The sequence below is a fragment of the Pelophylax lessonae genome (assembly GCF_965119305.1).
Source record: "Pelophylax lessonae genome assembly, chromosome: 1".
NCBI classification, from domain to species: Eukaryota; Metazoa; Chordata; class Amphibia; order Anura; family Ranidae; genus Pelophylax; species Pelophylax lessonae.
The window spans coordinates 638,000,020-638,027,565 of record NC_138768.1 but is presented as its reverse complement, the minus strand read 5'-3'; the positions used below and the strand labels follow the sequence as shown (position 1 = coordinate 638,027,565).

The 27,546-nt window shown below is 46.4% G+C and overlaps 1 protein-coding gene across 1 annotated transcript in view; it reads right to left on the bottom strand.

The window, feature by feature from the left end:
• LOC309565413 (UPF0462 protein C4orf33 homolog) overlaps window positions 1–26,715 on the bottom strand; it is a gene marked incomplete at its 5' end in the record, with an annotated part of 101,120 nt that extends 74,405 nt beyond the window's left edge. The window contains one exon of the mRNA XM_082270362.1: window positions 26,535–26,715. Coding sequence (XP_082126488.1) covers window positions 26,535–26,715 — 181 coding nt within the window. The remainder of the gene's footprint in view (window positions 1–26,534) is intronic.
• Window positions 26,716–27,546: the final 831 nt, after the last annotated feature.

The following is a 27,546-nucleotide window of genomic DNA, read 5'->3' as shown; positions in this document are numbered from 1 at the left end:
GTTAATAGTGACTCGGAGTGCTTGTGTCTGATCGGTGATCGGACCAGAGGATAACGGAACACCGGTAATAAGATTTACTGAGACAGGTTTGAGTTTAGAAATAATAGGAATTTTATTTAAAGCAGCAAAACATATATCCATATAATTTCCACAAGATCCTGTGTCAATCATGGCCTTAGTAGTAATCCTGTTCTGGTCCCACTGTAATGTCAAAAAAACAGAAATGTAGGGGTTAGTGAATGAAGTTGTCAATCCTCCTAGAGAGACATGTGAACACTCACCCTTCTTTTTGTTGACTAGGGGACAGACGTTTATCTTGTGATCCGGGGATGCACAGTACAAGCAGAGATTTTCATTTCGTCTTTTGGCTTTTTCCATAGTTGATAGCGGTGGGCGTATGGTTCCTACCTCCATAGGAACGGCCAGACTCCGAGAGGAAACGGATAATGGCATTCCCAACTTTTCAGCCTTTCTTTCTCGTAGTCTTCTATCTATGGTAATACTGAGTTGTATTAATGCATCCAGGGTTTTTGGCAGATCCGCTCGGGCGAGCTCGTCCTTAACGGCTTCTGATAGGCCAAGCCTAAATTGGGTTTTCAGAGATGCATCATTCCATTCTGAATCAAGGGTCCATCTCTTGAACTCTGCGACAAAGTCTTCTACAGGCCTCCTTCCTTGTTTCAAGGATCTTAACTGAAGATCAGCAGTACTCTGCCTATTGGGGTCATCATATAGGCTAGTGAGCTCTGCCAGGAACAAGGCATAGGAGTTGAGAAGCTGGTCGTTTTTCTCAAAAAGAGAATCTGCCCAGGCTCGAGGATCGCTTGATAGGTAAGAAATAATAGTACAAACCTTAATGTGATCAGTAAGGTAGGTACGAGGTTTTAGCAAAAAAAGTAACTCACATGCGTTTTTAAATTCGCGAAATTTTTTGCGATCGCCTGTAAATACCAAAGGGGGATTTATCTTGGGTTCAGGGGACTGAGCAGAGGTAAGTTGTGTCAGTCTAATTACCTGCTGCGACAGAGCCTGATTGTCTTCTTTTAATTCAGCAAGTGCGTGTATTAACGCAGATACTTGCTGTTTTAATTGTGTCACCTGAGTGGTTATTTCTGCTGAATCCATTTTTTAGGTTCGTTCAATCTGTAACGCTCCTGCGTTTCTTATATGGTGTGGATTTTCAGCTGCAGAAATAGTTCCACGTCAGTAGTCATGTAAGAGATATGCTGAGATACCATTCCCAACCTCAATGGCTCATCATGTGTGGAAGGTCTTATTTCAGCCAGTAAATACACACAATTAGCAAGCTGGTTCCTAGAGTGACTTTATGTATGTGGTAACACAATGATGAAGGTTGAGGGATAGGTTGAGTGGAGGTGGTAGGTGATAGACGCTTGAAGGTGAGACAGTAGCAGATGGATGCAGGAAGGTTTAGCAATGTTGTATGGTAGCAGATGACAGAATAGCAGGTGGACATACAAAAGAGATCAACCCAGTGCAGAAAAGTAGCAGTATTCTCAAGAGCTAGCAATCTAGTTATGCAGATGTAATAAACAGTCTTTACTATGCAGAGCTAGATAGTGTAAGCTTAGTATAAGTTTATAGAGAATTCCCCTGCGGGGTACTTAGCACTATTAGCGATACAGCCGAAGGGTGGTTCAGGAGAGGCGGATGATCCAGTAGCGGGATACAGGGATCAGCGCAGCGAGGTTCCGTCAGCGAGGTAAGCTTGCAAGCATGGAAGCTTCAAGCAAGGATAGCATCCAGGTAAAGGTGTTTGAACGAACACATGTGAGTGAGAACCGGCGCTTTAAATAGCCATCTAGTCCGGCGCTGGGTGATGACAGCTCCAGTCTTAAAGGTGTATGCGCACCTTTTCCAAAAGTGAATGGTGGGGCGCATACACTTGTGGAAAGTGTAATTTAGGGTACCAAAGGTACCGGAACATTACACAATCGGCCTTAGCGCTGAACCAGCCAGGGTGTACAAATTGCAGGCCACAGCTTCTGCCTTCCTGTCAGCTAGGTCCTTAAAGGCCGGGACTCTTCAACCAGAATCATGGTTGCCTTGTTTAATCTGGAAACCGGAGGGTCCACCACTGGTGGAACAGTCCACTTCTTAAGAAGGGACTCCTCATAGGGGTATCCCCTAGTAACTCGCTTAGGGACCCGAAGGGGACATCGATGTTGTTTCCACTCTTCAGTTACAATTCTGTCAAAATAGAAGGGGAAAGGGAACTCCTGTACCGCTCTGGATGGTTTGTGAGTGCCAAAGAGAACTTGCGCCTCTGTCGCAGCCGCAGCTGCGTCCTCCAACCTTAGGAACTCCTGTACCGCTCTGGATGGTTTGTGAGTGCCAAAGAGAACTTGCGCCTCTGTCGCAGCCGCAGCTGCGTCCTCCAACCTTAAGTCTCAAACACAGATAACAATCAGTGCGTCCACCAGCGCCTTTTCGTGTGAGGTTGAAGAAGAGGAATCATCCTCACCATCTGAGGACTCAATGCGAGTGGTCGCAGACCCAGCAGGGTGACCTACGTCCACGGCGGCTGAATCAGATTCAGGTTCTGAGGAGACAGATGAGGCAGGGGAAGGCGGGTGGTCTTTATGCCAGCCTGTCACCCAAAAGCCACCTCCACTTGGGACACAAGGGACGCGAAGACCGCCGTCAGTGCATCAATGGATGGATAGGACCCGGAGGGCCCCACAGCCCCAGAGAGGGGATCAGGTGGGGAGCTGCCCCCCCTCCGGTTGCAAGCCACAGAGCACCAATCGATCCTCAGCAGAGAGGGAGAGGACCACACCAGACTCACCACCCCGCAGAAACCAACCAGGCACCGGAGCCACCCGGAGAATCTACACTGCATGAGCAGCGATCAGGAAATTAAAGGATCCAGGAGTCAGCACAAGGGGATGAGAAGGGGCTCCCACTGCCGAAATCCCTTCACAGAGTACTCCACTGTCATGGCCGCTGTTATTTTCAATGGAAAACTACCACAAAATGGCTACCGGACTACACAAACATGGCTGCCGTGCATGGGGCACACAGGATACAAGAAAACGGCAGCCCTGTGCAGCACCTCAAGGCTCCCAGGAACCCAGGAGGGATCCCTAGGCCTCAAGGAACAGGCCCAGGCAGGAGGGGGGGTTCTGGGAGGAGCCCCCACCCGGTACAACCCCCCCGCACAGACGATTGTGTGGTCGCCAGCAGTGCACCCCCTTTCCCGCATCGCCAGCTGGCACCCTGCCCCCACCCGAAGAGGTGGACCAGACCACCCACACAGACCCAGCATAAGTGGAGGGGGAGGTAGAATGGGGGGACAGATGAAGGGGGGTGCCTGACGGGAAGGAGGGGAACTTGGGGGCCTGACTGTCCCAAGGAGGGGTCCACATCCACCCCAAAACCCTCCAGGAGGAGAGGGGTGACAGCTACTCACCGAACTCGCCATCTAAATGGGGGGGGGGATCTCAGCCAGAAGAAACGCTGACCCTGTTGTATGCGACCTCGTGAGACGTTAATCTTGCAGGCCAGCCCCCGTACGGTGGGGCTATGTCGCGGCCAAACTAGCATGGAGCGGTGGTCTGCGTGCACTCGCTGGCCAGACTGGGGTGATAGATCTAGATTATCCAGCCTGTTGCCCAGTCCGGCAGTTGATTGTAGATTTCACAGGAAAAAAACAGAAGAAAAAAAAGTCTATCTAAAAAGAAAAAATTGCCAGGACCAGAGATCCCAGCAAGGAACTAGGTCCTTACTCCTGACTAGGTAGAAAAAAAACTGAGTACCTATGGTAGAGAGAGGGATACCCCCTGGGACTGCCCATAGGTGTTGCCAGACTTTTTCTGCCTGGTGTTGTGGTATCAGCTGGAAAGACTTCTAAAATGGCGGATAAATTATCAAAACAAAAAGGTATATTCTGTGGTACTATAGAGACCAGAACAGTCAAGCTGCGTATTTTATACCCCCCTTCTCTACCTTTCTTCCTCTCTGTTCTCCTGTAACTAATGAGAATACAGATAAGTGTGAAGCCAGGTATGTTAATTGCCATAGATAAATGTTACAGGAAACATCTGTATGAGAAGGATATGTATTGCTTGCCAAGCTAGTTAGGGAAAATGTATCTATGACGTAACTGTTGTTTGTGATGTACACGCTTATTTAGTCACTTGGCAAACGGGCATGAGCCGAGCGAAGTCATTTTCGCTAGCAAATAAAAAGGTTTATTTTCCTGAAGTTTGCGTCCGAATTCCATTTCTGGTTTCCAACAACTGTTTGCTCCTACATTTCTTTGTGCATTGGCCAGGAAACCAGGTGGAAAATCAGAGATGGGTGGCCTTTCCACAGTGACTCGTGGGGATCGGTCCGGAGTTGGCCCCCTGGATCATGCCTTTGTCTTAGGCACCACTGAAAAAATTGTCTGGGAGACTACGCTACATCCTGGCTGCCTGCTCTGGAGCCTCCCCAATGATGTTTTGAACTCAGACTCAGGAACAAGTCAAACAGTTGGAGCTCTCCTTCAGGACCAGATGAGATCTTTGCCTTTTGGTTGGGATAACATTCAGACAGGACCTCTTGACAGTGCAAATAGTGTGCATGAGACGTGCATGAGACGTTGCCTGGCAACCAAGCAATAGTGGACTTTGTGTAGACGCAGTTCTCAGTCGGGCGACCGCATCTGAGTCGTTGATAAGGGAAAGCGATTGTCATTTGATTTACCCCTTTGTGTCGAAAGTCTTGGACACCTTACCAGATTCTCAAAACCTTACCCTACCCTCTGTGTCTGCCTTGACGTCTATATGGCTACAAAATGGGTGGAAACCAGTCAGTCCTATCCCCCTTAGAGTGTATGATCAAACATTTTAGCAAGGGATGCTCAAAGATAACATAATAGGATTATTGCAGTGTCTGCTTCTTTATGTGTTAAACTTCTAAACTAAAAAGGTATGTCTAAAACTAAACTAAAAGGCAGTGTCTGTCAATGCATGGCAGCCTTCCAGCGTAGAAGAAGAATAGACACTGACACAGAAGCTTTTTCTTAACTGCTGTTGCTGATGGGTAAAACCCCTGGTAAGGGACCTCTGCCCAATGTACCTAAGCCTCCACGTAATAAGTAATAGGTAATATTATGAAGAAGAAAAAGAGCAGAGCTAATGACATAGGAGTTTAAAAAATGTTAACATGTAAGGAGTATGTGAAGAGAATCTCTCCCTGGTATGATTAATATGTAGACCCATGGATTGATAATTTAGCAACATGGAGTAAAAAAATTGTCCCTTTCCACGGGATGGAGCAAATGATGAGTTCCACATGAATATAGTGAAGAGATTGTTTTTGGGGGACAGAGAAGCACTCCCATGGTTTTCAGGGAACCCAGAGTGGGGCATGAAGTATTTGAGGGCGGGAGGACTAAATTGGTTGCAGTATGCCCCGAGATATACTTCTGAGCCCCCACAAGTATTTTCTAATGTTCCCTCAACCCCTGGACCATTCCCGGCTAGTTATGATGCAGTATACTCCTCTCTCCCTCTAAAGAAAGATGAAGATTTAAGACCAAATCATACTGCCCACACAAGCACATCCCGCCCCTATTCAACAAGTAGAACAACAACTCCCAGATAGCCAGCATGGGGCGGGAGGGGAACAGGGAGCAAGAGGAGATGAAATTCCAAAGCAAGATAAGGCTGTGGCAAGTACTTCATCGCCTGACTCCACAGTGGTGTATTCCCCTATTACATTACGATCAGGGCAGAAAGTAAGGCCAGTGATGCAATTTCCATATGGTATAATGGGAAATGATGTAGTGATTAAACCCATGGATACAACTGAACTAAATTATATAATAATTGACAGAATCGTGGGATATGACTTAGACTCAGAGTTTGACTGGCCAAAGGTACCCATGACTGGACACCAAATGGCAATTTTGCTTTTGTTTGAAAAATCGGGTGATAGACTGATATACGAATGAAACTGTTGTATCTTCAGGAAGCCTCAGTTTGTTTTAGTAATAGCTGTGGTCTCTGGACGGTAGAAGTTTCAGAACTATGAGAGTTGTTTGAATATTGAAAATGTGAGCTGACCGCTCAGGTTGTAAAACTGTAGTAACGTAAGATGTGTGTGTGTGTGTCCGAATTGCTCATAGCTAGCTAATGTTGAGGATATGTTGCCTGTATGAAGATGTTGAATTCTTGTTTTATTGTCTTTATTAAATGACAATGTTACCTGAATTAAGACAGAAAGGTAAAGCTAAGTATGGCTGATTTGTAACATAGGTTTTGTTACTTATGTTTGAGGGTCTATGTGAGTTTAACACCTGAAGAGTAAGAGCCGGGTCACACTATTGCGATGCGGGTAGGCTGCGAATTCGCAGCCTTTTCCCGCATCGCACACGCACCCCCGGCAGTTCACACTGCCATATGCGATCCGCTGGGGGTGTCAATGTAATCTTAACGACACCCCCAGTTTGATCGCATATCGCAGTGCGATCGTGCAGTTCGCACAGGATGGGATCGCACAAGTGTGAACCGCTGTGCGATCCGATCCTGATGCGGCTGCAAAAATGCCTCCTGTGCGTGTTTTCACCGGGTGCGATGCGAATTTAGCCATACAAACTGTATGGCTAAACTCGCACCGCACAGCTGATCGCATGTAATGTCGGAGCAGTGCGCTCCGACATTACATGCGAACCCGGCACTCGCATCAGTGTGAACCGGGTCTTAAGGAATGAAACTGAAGCAAACATTTTGTAAAGTGATACTGTATATGAGAATGATAGAAGCCTTTGTAGAAAGTTTTTGTGTGTTTAACTGAGAAACCATTTGTACAGCCTTCCCCATACATAAAGGGACATGTCAGGGGCAGGTATGAGCAGAGAGCAAGTCTTGATGCCCAACCCTGTAGACTGGGGGAATCAAGTTTAAGTCATTATGTTGCACAGGAAGATAACCAGACCCCGTCAGTCTTCAGTGGCAGTGTATATACCGCAAATTGTATCCCTGGGCTTGACACTGAGCAGAAGTAGGATGAAAATAGCTACAGAAGCGACCAATGGGTGCACAGGTCAAATGTCCACTTCCACCCCAAGGACTCCCGGTGCCAGAAACTAAACTCTTGCCCTGTCTTTCAACTCAGCTATGACAGACTTGTTCCACACAATAATTCAGACTTTTAGTCCCTATTTGGCGGACTGCCAGCAACTCCAACTGACTCTTTTCAAAGCAGAGGAGAGACACAGAATAAGCCAAGCAGGTGTAAAGTATCTTGAAGAGTTAGGAAAATCAGCTGTGGCCCCATTGGATGGGTTACAGATCAGAAATGAAGAGAGAATCTGACCGTAGAATGAAACAGGAAGTAATTTGAACAAGTTAACTGTTGCAGCTACTCAAGTTAGAAGGTATCTAGAAGAAAAGCTCAATTGTGCCAAGAGACTGTAAAATACCTGGGATTCAGGGTGTCACAAGGCCAGAGACAGTTGGGAAAGGGCAGGGAAGAAGCAGTTTGCCAGATCCCTGTCCCAAACTGGGAGCAGCAGGATTCTGCCGGATTTGGATACCAGACTCAGACCCCTAAATTCACAAAGGGGGAGAGAGAGAGAGACATGTCTATGGGAAGAACAATAGCAGTGGGAGTCCTAACACAGTACCAATGCCCTGTTGCATACCTCTCAAAACAACTGGACACTGTAGCACAGGGTTGGCCACCTTGCCTGCGGGCCATCGCCGTAACATTCCTCTTGGTGGCCAAAACTGACAAGCTATCTCTAGGTCAGGAAACCTATGTCCGGGTCCCACACCAGGTACAGGCAGTGATCGATTACAACGGAAATCACTGGTTCACTAACAGCCAGATGGTCAAATACCAGGCCATGCTGTGTGAAAATCCTCAAATACATTTAGAGACTGTTAATACCCTAAACCCAGCCACTCTGCTTCCTACCGCACCAGAACCTCTGGCACATGACTGCCTCCAGGTCATGGATGAAGTCTATGCAAGTCAGCCAGACTTGAAAGACAGCTCACTGGACCCTGTATAAAGAAAGAGGGCTCATTACATTTGGAGGGAAGAGCATCAAGTATGGGACAGAATTACTGGAACTCTTTGAAGCAGTATGGGCCCCCTCTTAAGTTGCAGTGTTCCACTGTAAAGGTCATCAGAAGGGAGACTCCCAGGTAGCTAGAGGCAACAGGACAACAGACCAAGCGGTAAGGGATATAGCATTCCAGCTGCCCCCCAAAACAGATAATGGCCCCCTGTTCCCAACACCACTCCCTGAATGGAATTCAATCTACACAAAGGCAAGACAAGAATGGATAGAGACTGAACTTGGAAAGTGCAGGGAAGACCGGTAGTACCAGCTGCAGGACGGAAGAATTGTCATCTCAGCTACAGTAGCAACTGAGTTAATGACAGAATTCCACAGGGAAACACACATAGGCAAAACAACCATTCAAAAGGCCCTAGAGAGACATTTTTATATTCCCCAGCTACCCACACTGGCACAAGCTGCAGCCAACAGATACATAAATGTGCCCAAAACAACCCCAGATAAGGGCCTGTACCAACTGTAGGATCTTCCCCGGCGGAAGAACTACTGGTTGATTTCACTGTCATGCCTCCCTCAGGAGGATATAAATATTTGCTGGTGGCGGTCTGCACCTATTCGGGCTGGGTAGAGGCCTGGCCCACATGAACTGAGACTACAAAAGAAGTGGTAAAATGCCTGCTCCATGAAATCATCCCCAGATATGGAATCCCTTCATCCATAGGCTCAGAAAATGGCCCGGCATTTGTTCACAAGTGCCTCCATGAATTAGAACCAGCACTCAAGATCACTTGGAAACTACATACTGCATATCAACCTCAAAGCTCTGAAAAAGTGAAAAGGATGAATAGCACCCTAAAATCGCAACTGGCCAAACCTTGTCAGGAGACCCAGATGAAGTGGACCTTGATGCTGTCCATTGCTCTGCTGAGAATTCGGAGTACTTCAACAAAGAGGACAAAATTGTCCCCTTCTGAAGTACTATATGGTAGGCCACTACCCATCATAAAAGACATAAAGGGAGACTTACACCAGATCGGGGGTGGTGAACCGCGAACTGTTACAGAAATTAGGGGAGAATATGCAGGACATAGGGAAATGGGTCCAGGAGAATCTCCCCATAAGTCTGTTAAACCCAGTCCATCGCTTTAGGCCAGAAGATACAGTATAGGTGAAAGAGTGGAACACAACCACCTAAGGGCAAAAATGGAGGGGTCCTTATACTGCTCTACTTTCAACACCCACAGCCATTAGGGTGGCCGAGGTGACCCCCTGGATACACCACTCCAGGGTAAAGCAAACTGTTGACCACACAGACTCCCGGGTGAGTACAGTACACCATCGGGACCCTTTAAAGCTAAAACTGACCAGACAAATCAGAGGGAAGAACTCCAGCCCTGCACCTGAAACACACCAAGAAGCTGTCAGGCCTGCGCATGGCAGAAGATAGTTGGACTGCAGCCCTGCTCCCAACATATACCTATCTGATAACCAACCCCAATGCAGCAGCGAGCTTGGTTTTTGATGTGTGCTCTGCCATTAAGCTCAATGGCTTCCCCAGGGGAGGTTTGCGGGGGGATTAGGATGGAAAAGAGGGTACCTGGCAAACAACAAATACATCTGTTCAGGGAGGTTGGGAGCAAGTTGCCATAACAAGGACTGGAACTATTGCCCCCAGTGGGGGGGGGGGGGGGTGTTGGTTGGGGAACATGGGGAAAGAAGACCAAGGAGCCTATCCTGCAGTCCCCGCCTGGCCTGTTTATCTGTTCAGTAGGAAGTTGCACCTATGTAAACTTCACCATATATAACCCCACTAAATTTTTAACACAATGGGGTAGTTACTTCGGAGTCAACATATATGAGAAGGAATCAGACCCCTGGACAATTGTACACATATCTATTGAAACAGAAATTACCAAGAGGGCCACTGACCAAGTATTCCATTCCCTCTATGAAGAGCTTGGCACAGGCATACAGATACCCCCTTGAACTAATAATCTGTTCATAGAATTGGCAGAGAAAGTAGCTGATAATTTAAAGGTATCTAATTGCTATGTGCGTGGGGAACTAACATGGGGGACCAGTGGCCTTGGGAAGCCCGGGAGATGGATTACAATATATCATATAATGACATCTCTGAAAAGCCCTCCAAGTGAGAATAATCAGAATGGCATATGAAAACATCAACAGTTGAGAAATACTGTATAGCCAGGTCCGGCCCCCTATATAAAACCTATGTAGGAGAAATAGCCTGCCTAGGACAGCGGTATTACAATGATACTTTAAAAGGACAGCTTGGTAGGGAAATAACGATATACAAGAGCCGGACCCACACCCTTTTTCTAATTTCACAAATTTACAGGGGGTATGGGAGGATCTTACGAAAGAGTCAAGCTGGAAGGCCCCAGAGATAATGTACTGGATTTGTGGGGGAAAAAGACACAGAGATCACCCAAGACTGGTCAGGAGCATGTGTCTTAGGTACCCTAAAACCCTCATTCTTCCTCCTTCCTATTAGGAGCAGGGAACAACTGGGAATCCCTGTATATGAGAAGCTACAGAGGAAAAAGAGGGCACCAGGCCTCCAGATAGGGAGTTGGAAAGACAATGAATGGCCTCTGAACGTATTGTCCAGTATTATGGCCCCGCCACCTGGGCAGAGGATGGATTATATGGTTACAGTTTAACCAAATTATGAGGCTACAAGCTGTATTAGAAATCATTACTATTGAGTCTGCAAATGCTTTTAACTTACTAGCTAAGAAAGCAAACAAGCTACGTACCGGTATTTACCAGAATTGGCTTGCTTTAGATTCCTTGCTAGCTGCAGAGGGAGGGGTGCGTGGTAAGTTTAATCTGAATAATTGCTGTCTGAAGGTTAATGACCATAGCAAAGCTAACTCATGTACCCGTACAGACCTGGGATGGGTTTAATGCTGGCAGTTGGTTTGGGGATTGGTTCCCAAATGCAAGTGGGCTAAAAGCCATGCTAGTGGCCCATGTAATGGCAATGTGGAAGTACCAACCATTAGCTCCCTGGGATGAACCAGAACTACTAAAACTCCTTCCCACGTCCCAGAGGTTTCCCCTCTTAATTTAATGTTTTTGCAACGATGCTACGTGATGCTTAGTCTCCGCTCAAACTCTCGCTACGATAGCATCAAAGGGGAAATGTGGCATCAGCTGGAAAGCCTTCTGAAATGGCGGATAAATTTAAATTAGCAAAACAAAATGATAGATTCTGTGGTACTACAGAGACCAGGGCAGTCAAGCTGCATATTTTAGACCCCCCCCCCTTCTCTCCCTTTCTTCCTCTCTGTTCTTCTGTAACTAATGAGAATACAGATAAGCATGAAGCCAGGAATGTTAATTGCCATAGATAAATGTTACATGAAATATCTGTATGAGAAGGATATGTATTGCTTGCCAAGCTAGTTAGGGAAATATGTGTCTGTGAGGTAACTGTTGTTTTATATATGTGATGTACACGTTTATTTAGTCACTTGGCAAACTGGCATGAGCCAGGCTAAGTCATTTTCGCTAGCGAATAAAAAGGTTTGTTTTCCTGAAGCTTGCTTCCATTTCTGGTTTCCAACAACTGTTTTCTGCTACAGTGTCCTACTCCTGTAGGGGGTAGTATAACTCCATGGTTAAGAAGATCAGGAGCTGCATCCGTCAATGAACGAAAGAGAAACAGCATTTTTTGCATGCCCATGATTGGATGATAGAAATAAGATCTTCCCCTCAGATCTACAGCGACTGCACTTCCAAGTGCACTGTGGATTTGCCTTTAGTAAATCAACCCCAATGAAAAAAGTGTTGTTTCCATGTTTCTCAAAGTGCTTATTATTATTATTAAGGATTTCTATAGCGCCAGCAATTTACGCAGCGCTTTACAATAATAGAGGGAGACAGTACATATACAATACAATAAAATACAAGAGGATTTAGAGGGCCCTGCTCAGAAGAGCTTACAATGCTTATGACATACATTGAGCCCCAGAGGGGCAAAAATAACAATGTCACAAAAATAAAGGCGCAATCCCAAGCACTTGCAACGCAGCAAAGACTGTTGCAGAACCATACTGGCTACCAGTTTTCTTTTTGCCAGTGTCCAATTTTCCTGTAGGTGGAATTATAACCTGTTTGTCTCAGAATACCTTCTGACTCTCTGTTCCTAAATGAACAGCTATAAAATCATTGTGATGATACCATAACGCATTTGTGCACTAAAAGGTTAACCCAAAAACCTCAGTATCAATTTGTGATAATGTTTTCTTCATGTAAACACATGTATAAAATAATTACTAGGAAAAAAAACGAGAAATCAATTTGCGCAGTGTTAAGAGCTCACAGTTTGCATTTTAGCACATTCAGTCTATTGTGTGACATACTGTTGCTGCAGCTCTTGTTCACAGAAGATTTTGGATAAGATAATTACCATATGTTTAAAGTGAACCTGTACTTTGTCTAGATTAGGCATAATAACATTTTCCTTTGATAACTTCAAATAAAATATCTGAATGATGCTTGAATGAAGCTAGGCCAGCTTTAATGAGGATCTGCAGCTAATCCAAAAAACTTATTTCCAGAAACCGACAACTCATGCAAGGGCAGCCGAGGAAGGTCTTGTGAGACAGAACAATAAATGCATGGACAATTGGACACTACCCCAGCTCTGTATACATTAAGCATTCATTCAAACCAACTTGCACTCTGAAATGTGTGCAGGCTGATGTCCGTTGGGTAGGGGTGGTGTTGTTTCCATTGTTACAATGCAAGGCACTGTTTGCCTTTTTTTATATTTATGACTTTCACAAAAATGGGATTTTTGACTTACTGTAAAATCCATTTCTCTGATGTTCATTGGTGGACACAGCTTCAAATCTTCATAAATGTTGGGTTATACTGCCCCCTACAGGTATAGCACACTAGGCAGGAAAAAAAGTCGGGCTACGCCCATGGGCAGTCTTAGGGGGTATACTCCCTCTCTCTGCTATGAGCACTCAGTTTAGTTACAAGCAGTGTCAGAAGCATTACAACTCCACAGATTGGTGGGTGCTGTGTCCATCAATCAACATCAGTGAAATGGATTTTATGGTAAGTCAAAAATCCCACTTTCTCTTTCATATATTGGCGGACACAGCTTCAGATCTTCATAACCATTGGGACGTCCCAAAACAGTGTTAAACATGAGGGGTGGGAAAAGCAAAAAAATTCCCAAGGCTAAACAGTAGCCAAACAGGCAACAGGAGCTCAACCAAAACAACTGGAGCCCACCTGCAAAAAAACAATACACCCTAGAAGAGGATCAGGTCCTCTGAACAGCAGCCTGCAAAACCTTGCAGCCAAAAGAAGCACCTGCAGATGCCAACACATCCACTTTATAAAACTTTGTGAAAGTGTGCACCGACAACCAAGTGGCCGCCTTGCAAACCTGCGTCACTGACGCCTGATGACGGAATGCCCAGGAAGCACTAAGCGCCCGAGTAGAGTGCGTCTTTATAGGGAAAGGAGGAACCTGAACCTTGATAGAATAGGCCTGAATTACTGTCTGTCTGATCCATCTGGAAATGGTCGCAGAGGAAGTGGACAACCCTTTACGAGGCCCATCCGTGAACACAAAGAGAGAATCTGACTTCCTGAAAGACTCCGTAGCTGCCAGGTACACCCTAATTGCCCAGACCACATCCAAGGCAATTTCCTTTGGATGTTTAGGCCTGGGACACAGGGAAGGCAACACAATGTCTTCATTCAAATGAAAATCAGAGACAACCTTTGGAAAGAACAGGGGCGAAGAACCACCGTATCTCTGTGAATCACCAGGTAAGGTGAACGATAGGATAACTCCACCAGTCCAGACACCCTGCGCGCAGAGGTGACAGCCACCAAAAAGTCTGCCTTCTGGGACAGCGTAAGCAGGGGAATCTCATGCGTAGAGGAAACCACCACCAGCACCCGACTTTACAGCCTCTTATCAAATGACATAGACCCGCATTACAAAGGTCTATGCAGGCAGATCAACAGGTGATTCATTCAATGTCAGCAGTGTCAGATCTCAACAGATTGTCCAACCATCAAGATGGCCGCGGTGTTCCGGACTGTAAGGGTGATGTGCGCCATTGGCTCCTCCCTACGCGTTTCGTCATCAGATGATGTCGTCAGGGGACGTTACTCTGCAAACGTATATACTTGCAGTCATTAAAGGCAGGCGGATCTTCGGGTGCATTCCAGCAACCGGAAGGGGACGACATCTAAATGCAAGATCTAAATAGATCAATACACTTCCTAAATGGAATATTACCTAAAAAGGTTACACTTGTAAAAATTAGTTAGTTAACTATCTATATACAATATTGGACTTAATACTTTTCAAAGGGGTATTAAAATATAAAAGTCCATTAAAATAACGCAGAACGAGAAACGGTGCCATCTTGTGTCAAACATTAAAATGACATCCTATTACAACACATATCAAAACATTGCATCCACTTATGAAAAATAAATATAAATAGTTTAAAACACCAAACAAATTGATGGATTGACAAGTTAATAAATAAATAATAAGAGACAACAAGGAGTATATTTAGGAAGATATTATCATATGCATAGTTACACATCTCAAGCATTATTAATGAAGGCATTTACATCCCATTCTATATTCATACCAAATGGGCTGTATGTTTTGGCTTTATATATCCAGTTCGTTTCTAATCTAGACAGTCCCCTGGTGGTATTACTACCCCTCCAACTCCCAGAGAATTTGTCTATCCCCAAAAAAACTGTTCCAGCTGGATACATTTTTCGGATTTTAATATTAGGGTGAGTGAAGGTGATATTATCACCACCACTCACTTTAAAGAGACTGACAGGAATGGATTCATCGATACTGATAGCTGTCACCACTCAGCTTGGTTGCGATCCGTTCCTGTCAGTCAATTTCTACGGTTGAAAAGGAATTGTACCAACAGGATTGATTTATAAAAAGGAAGCCTCATTGCTTAAAGAAAAATTTCTAGAAAAAGGGTATGATAGAATAGAGTTGGATAAGGCCCTTGTTTGTGCTGATCAAAGAAATAGAGAGGAATTGTTGATATCTAAACCAGCAAGAGTTAATGACTCTTTTAAATATGTCTTCTTTTCTACTTACTCTCTTTAACATATATCTGTCAAAACAATTTTGCAGAGACATTGGCATGTACTGTTGAACGATGGAGTGTTGGGCCCTTATTTGCCCGATACGCCTCCGGTTGTTTTTAGAGGTGCTCCGTCTCTAAGGCTGACGATGGCCCAGTATGTCTTGGATCCCCCAAATACTACCTCTTTTTTTTCACAATATGGGGGGGGGGGGGGTTTAAGTGCAGAAAATGCACCATATGTAAGATGAATGCCTTGAAGGACAGGAAAATAGATGAGTTTCAGTCTAACTCCACACACCATAGATTAAAAATCAAACCATTTATTACCTGTACAACCAAGCACGTGGTATACCTAATCAGGTGTCCACGTGGATTGGAATATATAGGTCGAACTATATGGATGTTACAAGTTAGACTTTAAGAGCATGTAGAGAATATTCTCAAAGGCTATCCCAAGCATAGTGTTTCTAGGCACTACGATTTATGTAATGCGAGAAATCCAGCTGGGACTGTTTTTTTGGGGATAGACAAATTCTCTGGGAGTTGGGGGGGTAGTAATACCACCACGGGAGTGTCTAGATTAGAAACTAACTGGATATATAAAGCCAAAACATACAGCCCATTTGGTATGCATATAGAATGGGATGTAAATGCCTTAATTAAGAATGCTTGAGATGTGTAACTATGTATATGATAATATCTTCCTAAATATACTTCTTGTTGTCTTTTATTAATTTATTAACTTGTCAATCCATCAATTTGTTTGGTGTTTTAAACTATTTATATTTATTTTTCATAAGTGGATGTGATGTTTTGTTATGTGTTGTAATAGGATGTAATTTTAAAGTCTGACCACAAGATAGCACTGTTTCTCGGTCTGTGCTATTTTAATGGAATTTTATATTTTACCCCTTTGAATAGGATTAGGTCCAATATTGTTGATAGATAGTTAACTAATTTTTACGAGTGTAACCTTTTCAGGTAATATTCTATATAGGAAGTGTATTGATCTATTTAGATCTAGCATTTAGATGTCACCCCCTTCCGGTTGCTGGAACGCAACCGAAAGATCCGCCTGCCTTTAATGACTGCAAGTATATAAGTTCGCTGAGTAACGTCCATGACCACGCCCCCTGATTTCATCGGATGACGAAACGCATAGGGAGGAGTCAATGACACACGGTGCCCTTGCAGTCAGGGACACCGCGGAAATCTTGATGGTTGGACAACATTATACCACGCTGTTCATTCTTTACTTGCCTGTAAGTGCATTTATTTTCTAATAAAGTGGATTTTGATGGTATGCACTATGAGGGATCTCCCATTTATTCCCACATATCAGTATCTGCCTGAGTCATTAAGAAGAGACTTATACTGGAGGCTGTTGGGATCTGACACTGCTGACATTGAATGAATCACCTGTTGGCGACCAGCCACACTAGATAGGCGTACCAAGCCTAGTGAGGCTAGTCCGGAGCCACTAAGATGACCGGAATCCCTTCTGCCTCGATCCTGCGTAGAAGTCTTGGCAGAAGCTTGAGAGAAGGAAAAGCATAAATCTGTCGGGAAGGAGGGGAACCCAGGGGTCCGACCATCCCAAGGGTCCGACCATCCCAAAACCCCTTGAGGGGGAGAGGGGGGACAGCTCCTGACCATACCAGGAACCAGGCGGGCACTGCTTCAGACAGAACCCCTCGCTGTCAAAATGGGGGGGGGGGCTGTCAGCCAGAAAGCTGCGACTCGGGCCAAGACACGGTCATATGCGACCTCGTGAGGCATTTAACTCCCAGGCCAGCGCCTGTCCAGTGAGGCTATGTCGTGGCTGACCTAGCACGAAGCTGAGGTCTGCATGGGCACGCTGGCCAGACTGGGATGACCACTGGATCTAGATTATCCAGCCCGTCGCCCAGTCTGGCAGTTGATTGTAGATCTCACAGGAAAACTCCAGGAGAAAAATTTAATTTTTGTAAGAATTTACCCGAAAATTATTTTCTCTGAGTCCTCTGATAGACGCAGCCTCTTCCATGTGTCATCACTATTCGGTAATAGCGCCCTCTGCAGGAGCAGGCTAGGTAGTGAAACTTCATTAAAAAGCTTTAACTAGACACACCTTAGGGGCTGTCCCTCTTGACATTACCCTCAGACATTTAGAGCTTACTAATCAGTTTCGTAGCAAGCAGTACAGGAAGACAAACAACCCCAAAATAGAGGGGCGGGGGGCTGCGTCTGTCAGAGGACTCAGAGAAAAGAATTTTATGGTAAATTCTATTTTCTCTTACGTCCTCTGACAGATGAAGCCTCTTCCAAGTTTCATCACTATTGGGATGTCCCAAAGCAGTGCAGGTGTGAGAGGTGGGAAAAGATGCAACCAACAGAAAGGTAACGTGCTGACAAGGCCAGAACAAAATGTGGCCAACAGGGCAACAAAAGCCCATCCAACAGGAGCTAACCCCAGAACAACAAATTCACCCCAAGAAGAGAAAACATGTCTCTTCAACAAACCGCAGTGCTCAAAGCTTGGCGGCCAAAGGAAGCATCCGAGGATGCCATCACTTTAATCTTGTAGAATTTGGTAAAAGTTTGCACAGACAACCAGGTCCCTGCTTTACATACCTGAGCCACAGAAGCCTGATGGCGAAAAGCCCAAGAGGCACTCACGGCTCTAGTAGAATGTACCCTCACAGGGAAAGGAGGCACCTGACCCTTGAGTGAATAGTCTGTCTGATCCATTTTGAAATGGTTGCAGCGTACTCAGCTGAACCCTTCCGAGGTCCCTCAGGAAGGACAAACAGGAAATCAGACTTCCAAAAGGATGCCGTGGTCGATAGGTAAACCCTAATCGCCCGAACCACATTTAACGAAGGATGTGTAGTCTTCGCACAAAGTGAAGGCAAAACAATATCTTCATTGAGGTGGAAGGCAGACACCACCTTAGGGAGAAAAGATGGGTTGGGTCGCAGAACAACATTATCCCTATGAACGACCAGGTAAGGCGAACGGCAGGACAGAGCCGCCAATTCAGACACTCTGTGAGCAGAAGTGATAGCCACCAGGAAGGCAACTTTCTGGGACAACACAGCCAGAGGTATTTCTCTGATGTTTTCAAATGGAGGCCGTTGCAAAACAGACAAAACCATATTCAAATCCCACGGAGGCCAGGGAGCCCTCTGTGGAGGAGCCAGATGACGTATCCCTTGAATAAAGGTGCGAATCAGAGAATTAGTCACCAAGGGACGCTGGAAGAAAATGGCCAAGGCCGACACCTGACCCTTAATCGTGCCAAACGCCAAGCGCTGTTCCACACCATTCTGCAAGAAGGCTAGGACCCTCGCCGCCGAGAAGGAGCGAGGATGCAACCCTTGTGACTCACACCAGGCAATGTACGCCTTCCAGGTACAATGATAAATCTTCCTGGAGGTAGCCTTCTGAGCTCTCAGCAAGGTAGAAATAACAGCATCAGAGAGACCCCTGTCTCTCAACACCTGGCCTTCAACCGCCAAGCCGTAAAGCAGGGTGGAAAATCAGCCCTTGACACAGCAGATCTTCTCTCAGAGGTAGCCGTCAGGGAGGTTCTACGACCATCTTTTTTTTAATCAGATAATTTTTATTGAAAACTTTTACATCACAAACAATACAAAAACAAAAACAAAAGAAACAGAGAAACATCACAACAGCTCACAAGTCAAAAGTATTCAGCACGTGCATACAGAGGATAATAACAATGCCAGGGAATAGGGAAAGAGGGTAGATATCAGCATAGCAGGAGGCTACAAGGCAATATAAGACATCTATGGAACAGAAGACATACATTCTTCTACGCCTAATGAGTAGCAATCCCCCTCCGCCTCACAGGTCCAAGAGAGGACGGCGGCACACGTAGTACAGAATACAATAGACAAATCCTCCCCACTAACCAGTAGAGTTAAATAGATACTGAGCTCCCTCAGAAATAGGCATCCACCACCTAGCATGTAACGAGTTGTTCCTCCCTGTAAGCACTCCGGGTGTCAACAAGATCAGCATCAGAACCTCACGTGGAGGAGGTAACCCCACCCAGGAATCGGTTGGTGACTAAATGAGCGGGAGCTAGGCCAGGTACGTCTAGCCACGGCCCCCACACACGGTCAAATTTCAAGGCAGCACCCCTGTGTTTGTAGGTGAGATGTTCTCTGTTTAGGAGCACCTTAACTTCCTCAATCCAGTCATCATGAGATGGCGCTGTAGCGGATATCCACCGCCGCGCTATCAATTTCCTGGCCAGAAAGAGAAGCCTGAGCACCGCAGCATGAACCTCAGGTAGATAGAGCTCCTCATCCAAGCAACCCAAAATACACAGCTTCGGTTCCACAGATAGAGCTAGTTTCCAGAGCGAGTTAATAGTCCTCACCACCGCATGCCAATACCGGTGCAACTTCGGGCACCGCCACAGCATGTGCAGCAGGGTACCGGTGTGGGCTCGACATCTAGGACAGAGGGGAGAGTCCCTCCTCCGCCAGTCGTACAGCCTCTGAGGGGTCCTGTACGTCCGGTGGAGAACGAACAGTTGCGTTAGTCTCTGTGAGGAAGACAGAGACACCCTAGGGACATTCTCTAAAATACTCGTCCATTCCTCTGAGGAGATGGGACCAATATCCTCCGCCCAGGCGTCTCTACATTTAAAGGACATGGCTTTCGATATGTGCTCCATAAAGGCCGAGTACAGCGATGAGATCTGCCCCTTTTTGATGGTAGTGGTCACCAGATCAATGAGTATGACTGGGCGACAGGGACCCCATGGGGAACCTCGGGACTGGGCAGTGATGGCATGGCGCAACTGTAAATATTGAAAGAAAAGGGAATTAGGCAAACCAAATTCAGCACGGAGGGATTGGAAATCCCTCAAGTTGTCCCCCTGATACAGCTGCGAAATATATTTCACTCCGTAGTCACCCCAAGTAAAGGAATGCCGGAGCTTATCCAGTTCGGGGTAATGGGCATTGTTTAAAATACGTGAGTATCTGGAGTAGCCCCTATAGCCAAAGTGACTCCTAGCCCTGTGCCAGATCCTATCGAGCAACCGGAGAGTGGGGCAGCCCGGAAAAAGCCCAAGGGCGCCCGCTTCCAGGGACTCGACCAGAGAGTCCCCCGCCAAGCGTGCCGCCAGGACACGCCTGACAGGGTCAGAGTCGTCATCCTGCAGCCACCCTGTGAAGTGCTGTAATTGGGAGGACAGAAAATAGTAGTAGGGGTTCGGTACCGCCAATCCACCACTCTCCTTAGACTCGTGCAACGTCTCCAGTCGAATGCGAGGAGACGACTTTCTCCATATTAGAGCGCGGTAAACCGTATTGAACTTCTTAAAGATATGAATGGGGATCCACACAGGGGAGTTATGCAGCACATATAACAGCTGCGGGTTCCAGATCATTTTGATCAGATTGCATCTGCCCACCACAGACAGCGGCAACCTAATCCAGCTAGCCATTTTGTCCCTGAACCTATGCAGCAACGGCAGAACATTAAGCTTCACATAACGTCCCAGATCAGGATGGACAACCACCCCCAAGTAGCGGAACTGGTCTACCACCAAGATCTGCGACGCTGCAGGGGGCAATGCAGTCTCAAGGGGATCTAACGGGAGCAGGACAGATTTATCCCAGTTAATCTGAAAGCCAGAGAAGGATCCGAATCTATGAATCAAGTGCATCAAGGCAACCAGGGAGCCCGAAGTGTCTCCCAAAAATAATAGCGCGTCATCCGCATATAAAGCAATTTTGTCCTCCCCCTCGCCCCTCCTAAAGCCCACAATATTCAAATTGGCCCTGACAGCCGCCGCCAGGGGTTCCACAGCCAAGGCAAAGAGCAGGGGCGACAACGGGCACCCCTGTCTTGTGCCCCTGTGTAGCGGGAACGAACGGGAAACAGAGCCATTAATTCGCAGACAGGCAGTGGGTTCCCCATACAGAATCTTAATCCAGCGTATGAAGGAAGGACCAAAGCCAAATCCCTCGAGGGCCATCCACAGATACTGCCACTCCACACTATCAAAAGCTTTAGCAGCATCGAGCGACAGTATCGCTCTATGCCCACAGTTATCCGGAGGCAATTGCATGTTAAGGTATAGTCTACGGATATTAGCAGCAGTAGAGCGGCCCGGGATGAACCCAGACTGATCCCCGTGAACCAATTTGGCTATCACCTTTGACAATCTGTTGGCCAGAACCTTAGCCAGCAGTTTTAGATCGGTGGGAAGCAAGGAAATCGGCCGGTAAGATTCAGGGCGAGTCGGATCCTTCCCCGGCTTCAAAATGACCACCACCACCGCGTCATACATGGATCTCGGGAGTGTCCCCCCCTCGAAAGCAGCCAGGAGAGTAGTAAGCAGCTCAGGCAGTAGAATGCCACCAAAGGCCTTATACAGCTCAATGGGGATACCATCAGTACCCGGTGCCTTGGAGTTGGGGAACGATGCCATAGCCGTCTGGAGCTCCTCCAATGTAATGGGGGAATCCAGAACAGCCCGATCCCCCCCGGAGACCTGCGGTAAATGGAGCTCCTGCAGGAATTGTCTGAGGTCCTCCGGGTCATAAGTGACCTTGGAGGAGTACAGATCCTCATAGAAAGCCCCAAACCCCTGTAAAATAGCAGCCGTATCAGTGACCACCTGACCCGAAGGGAGAGCTAGCCTATGAATAATAGGTGGGGGGTTTTGGGCCCTGGAGATGACAGCAAGCATATGGCCCGTCTTTTCCCCCTCCTCAAAGTGTGCCTGAGAAACAAAAAAACGTTTATGATCCGCCTGTTGGAGCTGAACAGAACGGAAGAAACGCTGCGCGTCCAACCATCTGGCCTCCAGGGCAGGCGATGGGGAGTGTAGGAACTCACGTTCAGCACGGAGCACAGCCTCGCTTGCATCCTGCGCCCAACGTCTGCTCCCAGACTTAATGGCCGACACCTCCCTAATACACAGACCTCGTAAAAAAGCTTTCATAGTATCCCACACCACCCCCGGAGCTGCAGAGTGCCTGTTGTCGATGAAAAAATGTTGTAATTTGTCTGAGAGGGAAGTCAGGTTAGGGAATAATTGGAGCCAGAAGGGGTTCAATTTCCAGTGCATCGGCAGCTTAGGGCCTGGGAATGTAAGACCAACTTTCAACGGGGAATGATCAGAGAGACCCCTGGCAAGGTATTCCACCTCAGGAGTAAGGACCTGCAGAGATTCGGAACCAAAGGCTATATCAATTCGGGAGAGTGTGGAGTGAGTCAGGGAGTGGCAGGAAAACCCGGGCTCAAGGGGGTGTTTACTCTACGACCATCTTGACGAGGTCTTCGTACCAAGACCAACGAGGCTAGTCTGGGGCCACCAGAATCACATGTACCTGTTCTAGCGCCAACCTGCGGAGGAACCTGGACAACAGTTGAATTGGAGGAAAGGCATAAATCAGCTGAAACCGGTGCCAAGGCACCACCAACGCGTCGGTGGTGTCTGCCAGAGGATTTTGAGCTCTGGCCACAAACCTTTCCACCTTCTTGTTGAGATGAGACGCAAACAGATCCACGTCCGGAGTCCCCCACCGGGAACACAGGAGACGAAACACCTCCGGGTGCAGGGACCATTCCCCCTGATCCAAGGACTGACGACTCAGATAGTCCGCCTGCCAGTTCTCCACTCCCGGAATGTGAACAGCAGAGATAGCTGGAACGTGCGCCTCAGCCCAAGACAGAATCTCGGCCACTTCCTTGGCCGCCCGGGCACTCCTGGTGCCCCCTTGGTGATTGATGTAAGCCACAGCCGTGGCATTGTGGGTTGGAACCCGAACCGGGTGACGGTGCAACCGAGTCACCCAATGGAGCAGGCAAAGTTTTATCGCCCTGAGCTCCAGAACATTGATCGGTAAGGAGGATTCTTCTGACAACCACGTTCCCTGGACACAAAGAGTGTCCAGTACTCCACCCCAGCTCGTCAGGCTGGCATCCGTGGTGATCACCATCCACAAAAGGGGCTGTAAGGACTGGTTCAGAGTGGGTGACAGAAGCCACAATGAAAGCTCCAACCTCGTGAGACGGCTCAAACACACCATCCTGTCCAGGGACAGGGGATTCCTGCTCCATTTGGCAAGAATCTCTGCCTGCAGAGTCCTTGTGTGAAACTGGGCAACAGGATCACCTCGAAAGCCCCAGGGACCTCATGCAAGTCCACAGGGAGGACAGATCGTTGTCCCTGAGGGACCTGATCTCGCCCTGCAAAGTCTGGAGTTTTACTTCCGGGAGAAAAACCTTCGCTTGAGCGGAGTCCAGGACCATGCCCAGATACTGCATGCACACTGACGGGGTCAGTGCCGACTTCTGGAAGTTGATGGTCCACCCAAACTCCTGGAGCATCTGAACCGTGACCGTCAGATCGCCCGATAGAGTGGCACACGAGCTCGCCCTCAACAAGAGATCGTCGAGATACCTGAGGACCGCAATCCCCTTCTTGCACAGCAGAACCAGCACCGGGGCCAAAACCTTGGTGAAGACCCTGGGAGCTGAAGCTAGACCAAAGGGTAATGCCACAAATTGAATGTGCTCCTATGCCACTGCGAAGCGGAGATACCGCTGATGACCTTCGTAATAGGGATGTGCAGATCCGCATCCTTTAAATCGATGGAGGCCAGAAAATCCCCTTGACTTAAAGACACCACCACCGACCGCATGGATTCCATCCAGAACCTCTGTACCCGCACAAAGTGGTTCAGTGACTTGAGGTCCAGAATCAGACGAACCTTGCCCTCCTTCCTGAGCGGGTTTGAATAAAACCTGCAAAATCTCTCCCGCTGTGGAACAAGGACAATAATGCCATGAGCAAAAAGATTGTGCACTGCCCCCTTCAGAGCCGTCAGGCGGTTGGGAGATAGATGGAGATTTGATGGAAAGAACCTGTCTGCGGGGCAAGATCGAAATTCGAACTTGTACCCTGAACGAATCAGTTCTCGAACCCATTTGTCCTGAATTGTCCTGAAAGTAACGCAGACATCCCCCCACCCCTGAAACGGGTGAGGGCATCCCTTCATGCGGAAGAGGACTGGGCCGCAGCACCGGACTGACAGGCCTTGGGCTTCCCAGACCAGGGCTTCCTGTTACCACCGGAGGCCTTGAAGGATTTTCCATTTTCCTGTGCCCCTGAGGCACAAAAGGGCCCCCGTTGAGCCTTGAAGGAAGGACCCCGCCGCGTACGGGGTGATTTACCCTTCGCGGATTGGGGCAGGAAGGTACTCTCACTCCTCATGAGACCCTTGACAATCTTATCAAAGGAGTCCTCAAAAAGGCGTTCCCTAAATAGGGGATATCGGTCACGGTCTTTTTAGTGGCACGGTCTGCCGACCAGCTCTTCAGCTTCACCATGCGGTGGAGATCAATCCCCACCGCAGACAATCTTGCGACCAGGGGAGCCTCGTCCAGGGCAGCGTCACACAGATACACCATGGCCTGGGCCATTTGGTCCATGAGCTCAATGAGATTCGGTGGAACCGACTCAGCCACCAAGTTGCGCCTAAGCACCTTAATCCATTCCGTAACCATCTGAGAGACCAGCATGGAAGAGAACACCGGCTTGAGGAGTGAGCCCACCACCAAGTACATGTGGTGGGAAAGTGACTCCACGCGCCTATCCATTGGGTCTTTAAACACCAGGGAGTCCTCCACGGGAACCACCGTGGATTTATTCAACCTGGAAACAGTGTTTAACCGAAAATATGTAGCAGAATACAATTTGGCTTGAACTCATAAAAAATTAGATTTTTAAAAATTTTTTATTGGTAATGTTTTATAGCAGAAAGTAAAAAATATTGCGTTTTTTTCAAAATTGTCGCTATTTTTTTGTTTATAGCACAAAATCTAAAACCGCAAAGGCGATCAAATACCACCAAAAGAAAGCTCTGTTTGTGGGAAAAAAAGGACATCAATTGTATTTGGGTACAGCGTTGCACGACCATACAATTGTCAGTTATAGCAACACAGTGCCGAATCGCAAAAAAATGCCCTGGTCATTAAGGGGCTAATACCTTCCGGAGCTGAATTGGGTAATGACCAGGCCATTTTTTGCGTTACAGCACTGCGTTACTTTAACTGATAATTGCGCAGTCGTACGCCGCCGTATATAAAATGGGTGTCCTTTTTTCCCATACATAGTGCTTTCTTTTGGTTGTATTTGATCACCTGTGCGATTTTCATTTTTTGCGCTATAAACAAAAAAAGAGCGACAATTCTGTAAAAAAAATAAATAAATAAATTTTACTTTCTGCAATAAACCATTCCCAATAAACAAATTTAAAAATCTGATTCTGATTTTTTCATCATTTTAGGCCAATATGTATTCTGCTACATATTTTTGGTAAAATCCCAATAAGTGTATATTTATTGATTTGTGCAAAAGTTATCGTGTCTACAAACTAGGGGAAAGATTTATGTAATTTTTGTTTATTTATTCTTTTAGAAATGGTGGCGATCACTGATTTTTAGCGGGACTGCGACATTGCAGATCGGACACCTAACTGACATTTTTGACACTTTTGGGGGGACCAGTGACATTACTGCATTAATCGGTGCTAAAAATATGCACTGTTACTGTACCAATGACACTGCCAGGGAAGGGGTTAACACCAGGGGTGGTCAAAGGGTTAAATGTGTCACTAGGGGGTGCTTCCCTGTGTTCCTAAATAGGAGGAACCTGCCGCAATTCAAGTAAGGCGGCTGGTCAACAAGTGGTTAAAGAATATGTAAATCCACCATTTCATATTCTGATATGTGGTTGCTGCACCATATACTTGTATGAAAACCGATCCTGTTCTCTTTGTGTTGCTTCCTTTGTGTAAAATCCCTGGTGTTCCTGCCAGTCTCTCTGCTTTCCAATAAAAAAAACACCCACACTAGGCATGAGAGCACAACATGGTCAGTGTTTTGGCTGTGCTGAGAATTCAGTCTTCTTTCCTCCAATAATCAGACTTGTCCTGATACGCCCCCCCCCCCCCCCCCGCCTACCGCACAGCCCATACATCCCTTGATACTTTGCTGCCTGCAAGCAGTGATTCCTATGCTGACTCTGCCTTAATAAACTTCTCTTGCCAATACCTTTGTAGTTCAGAAGGCAGGCTCTGTAAAATGTGACACAGCAGGGCCTACCCACAGGGCATAATAGATATGTGTCACAAAATAAAGTAAATGTGCAGGGATCTTCACAAAGTAAGTGTACGATATCAAGATCATTCATGGTAATAGGAGTAGGCTAGAAATAATCGAAATACAATGTGGAAAATAATAAATGCTTTTAGATTTTGATCAGATACTCTAACAATTGAATATGTGTGGTCACTTTCCTTTTATCTTCAGGTCAAAGCACAAACCTTCATAGTCCCATAATCCATTAAAAGGCTTTCCAGGTGGACCAGGGGGAGCAGCTGGATCATTGAAGAATGGAGCAGTAACATCCATTTGTAGCCCATCTGGTGCTGGCGTTAGACAAATTGTCACTGGGTCGTGTGATACAGGACTGCTGTTCCACTCATGTTCAATTTTAAATTCCATCTACAAAAAAAAAAAAAGGAATATACATTTTACCTTAGACATTGAAATAAATTTCCCTCAAAGCAGATTAATTTTTTTTTATATATATTTTATATATAATATATTTTTACTTTATAAGCCAAGAAGTAATGTGCATCATTTCAAGTAACTCATCTGTCAGAATTTATTTTATTTTTTTTCCATTTTGCATCATCCTAGAATCTAAGAATAGTATAAAGAAACTAGACACCATAAAGTGTAAATCAACCTCACTAGAACAGAATGAGAACAGGAAATCTAAACTATGTTATACTGAATATATGCACAAATGGTCACTTTGTTGTAAAACCTTTGACCTCACACAGTCTCCAAGAGAGCAGTCAATCATATGGCACAGGTACAGCTAAAAAAATTGTCTGTCATTATGTGGTGGCATATGTATAACGCAGATGTTACTTGGCCACTGCAAAGTTCAACTACGAGGGTAGTCTGAAAATTTCACAGCCCAACACAAGGAAGGAGTAACCGCACAGACACTTTAAGCCACTCTTCCTGATGTTCAGGGCTGAAAATGGCGCATATGTGCTCTACGGTTTTCATGTACTCTTTGCAAACATTAGGCACCCCCTGTAGTTAAGTTTAAAATGGAGAAAGTGAAAGAAGAATACTCAAAGTGTTCCATCAGTCTGTTGCCATCACTTTGCGCGCTGATGGAACACTCCAAGCCTCCTTCCACTTTCTCCATTTTCAATTCGACTAAGGGAGGTGCCAACCGTTTGCAAACAGCATATAAATGCTTGAGTGCAGGTGCCATTCTCAGCGCTGAACATCTGGAAAAGTGGCTTGGTGCAG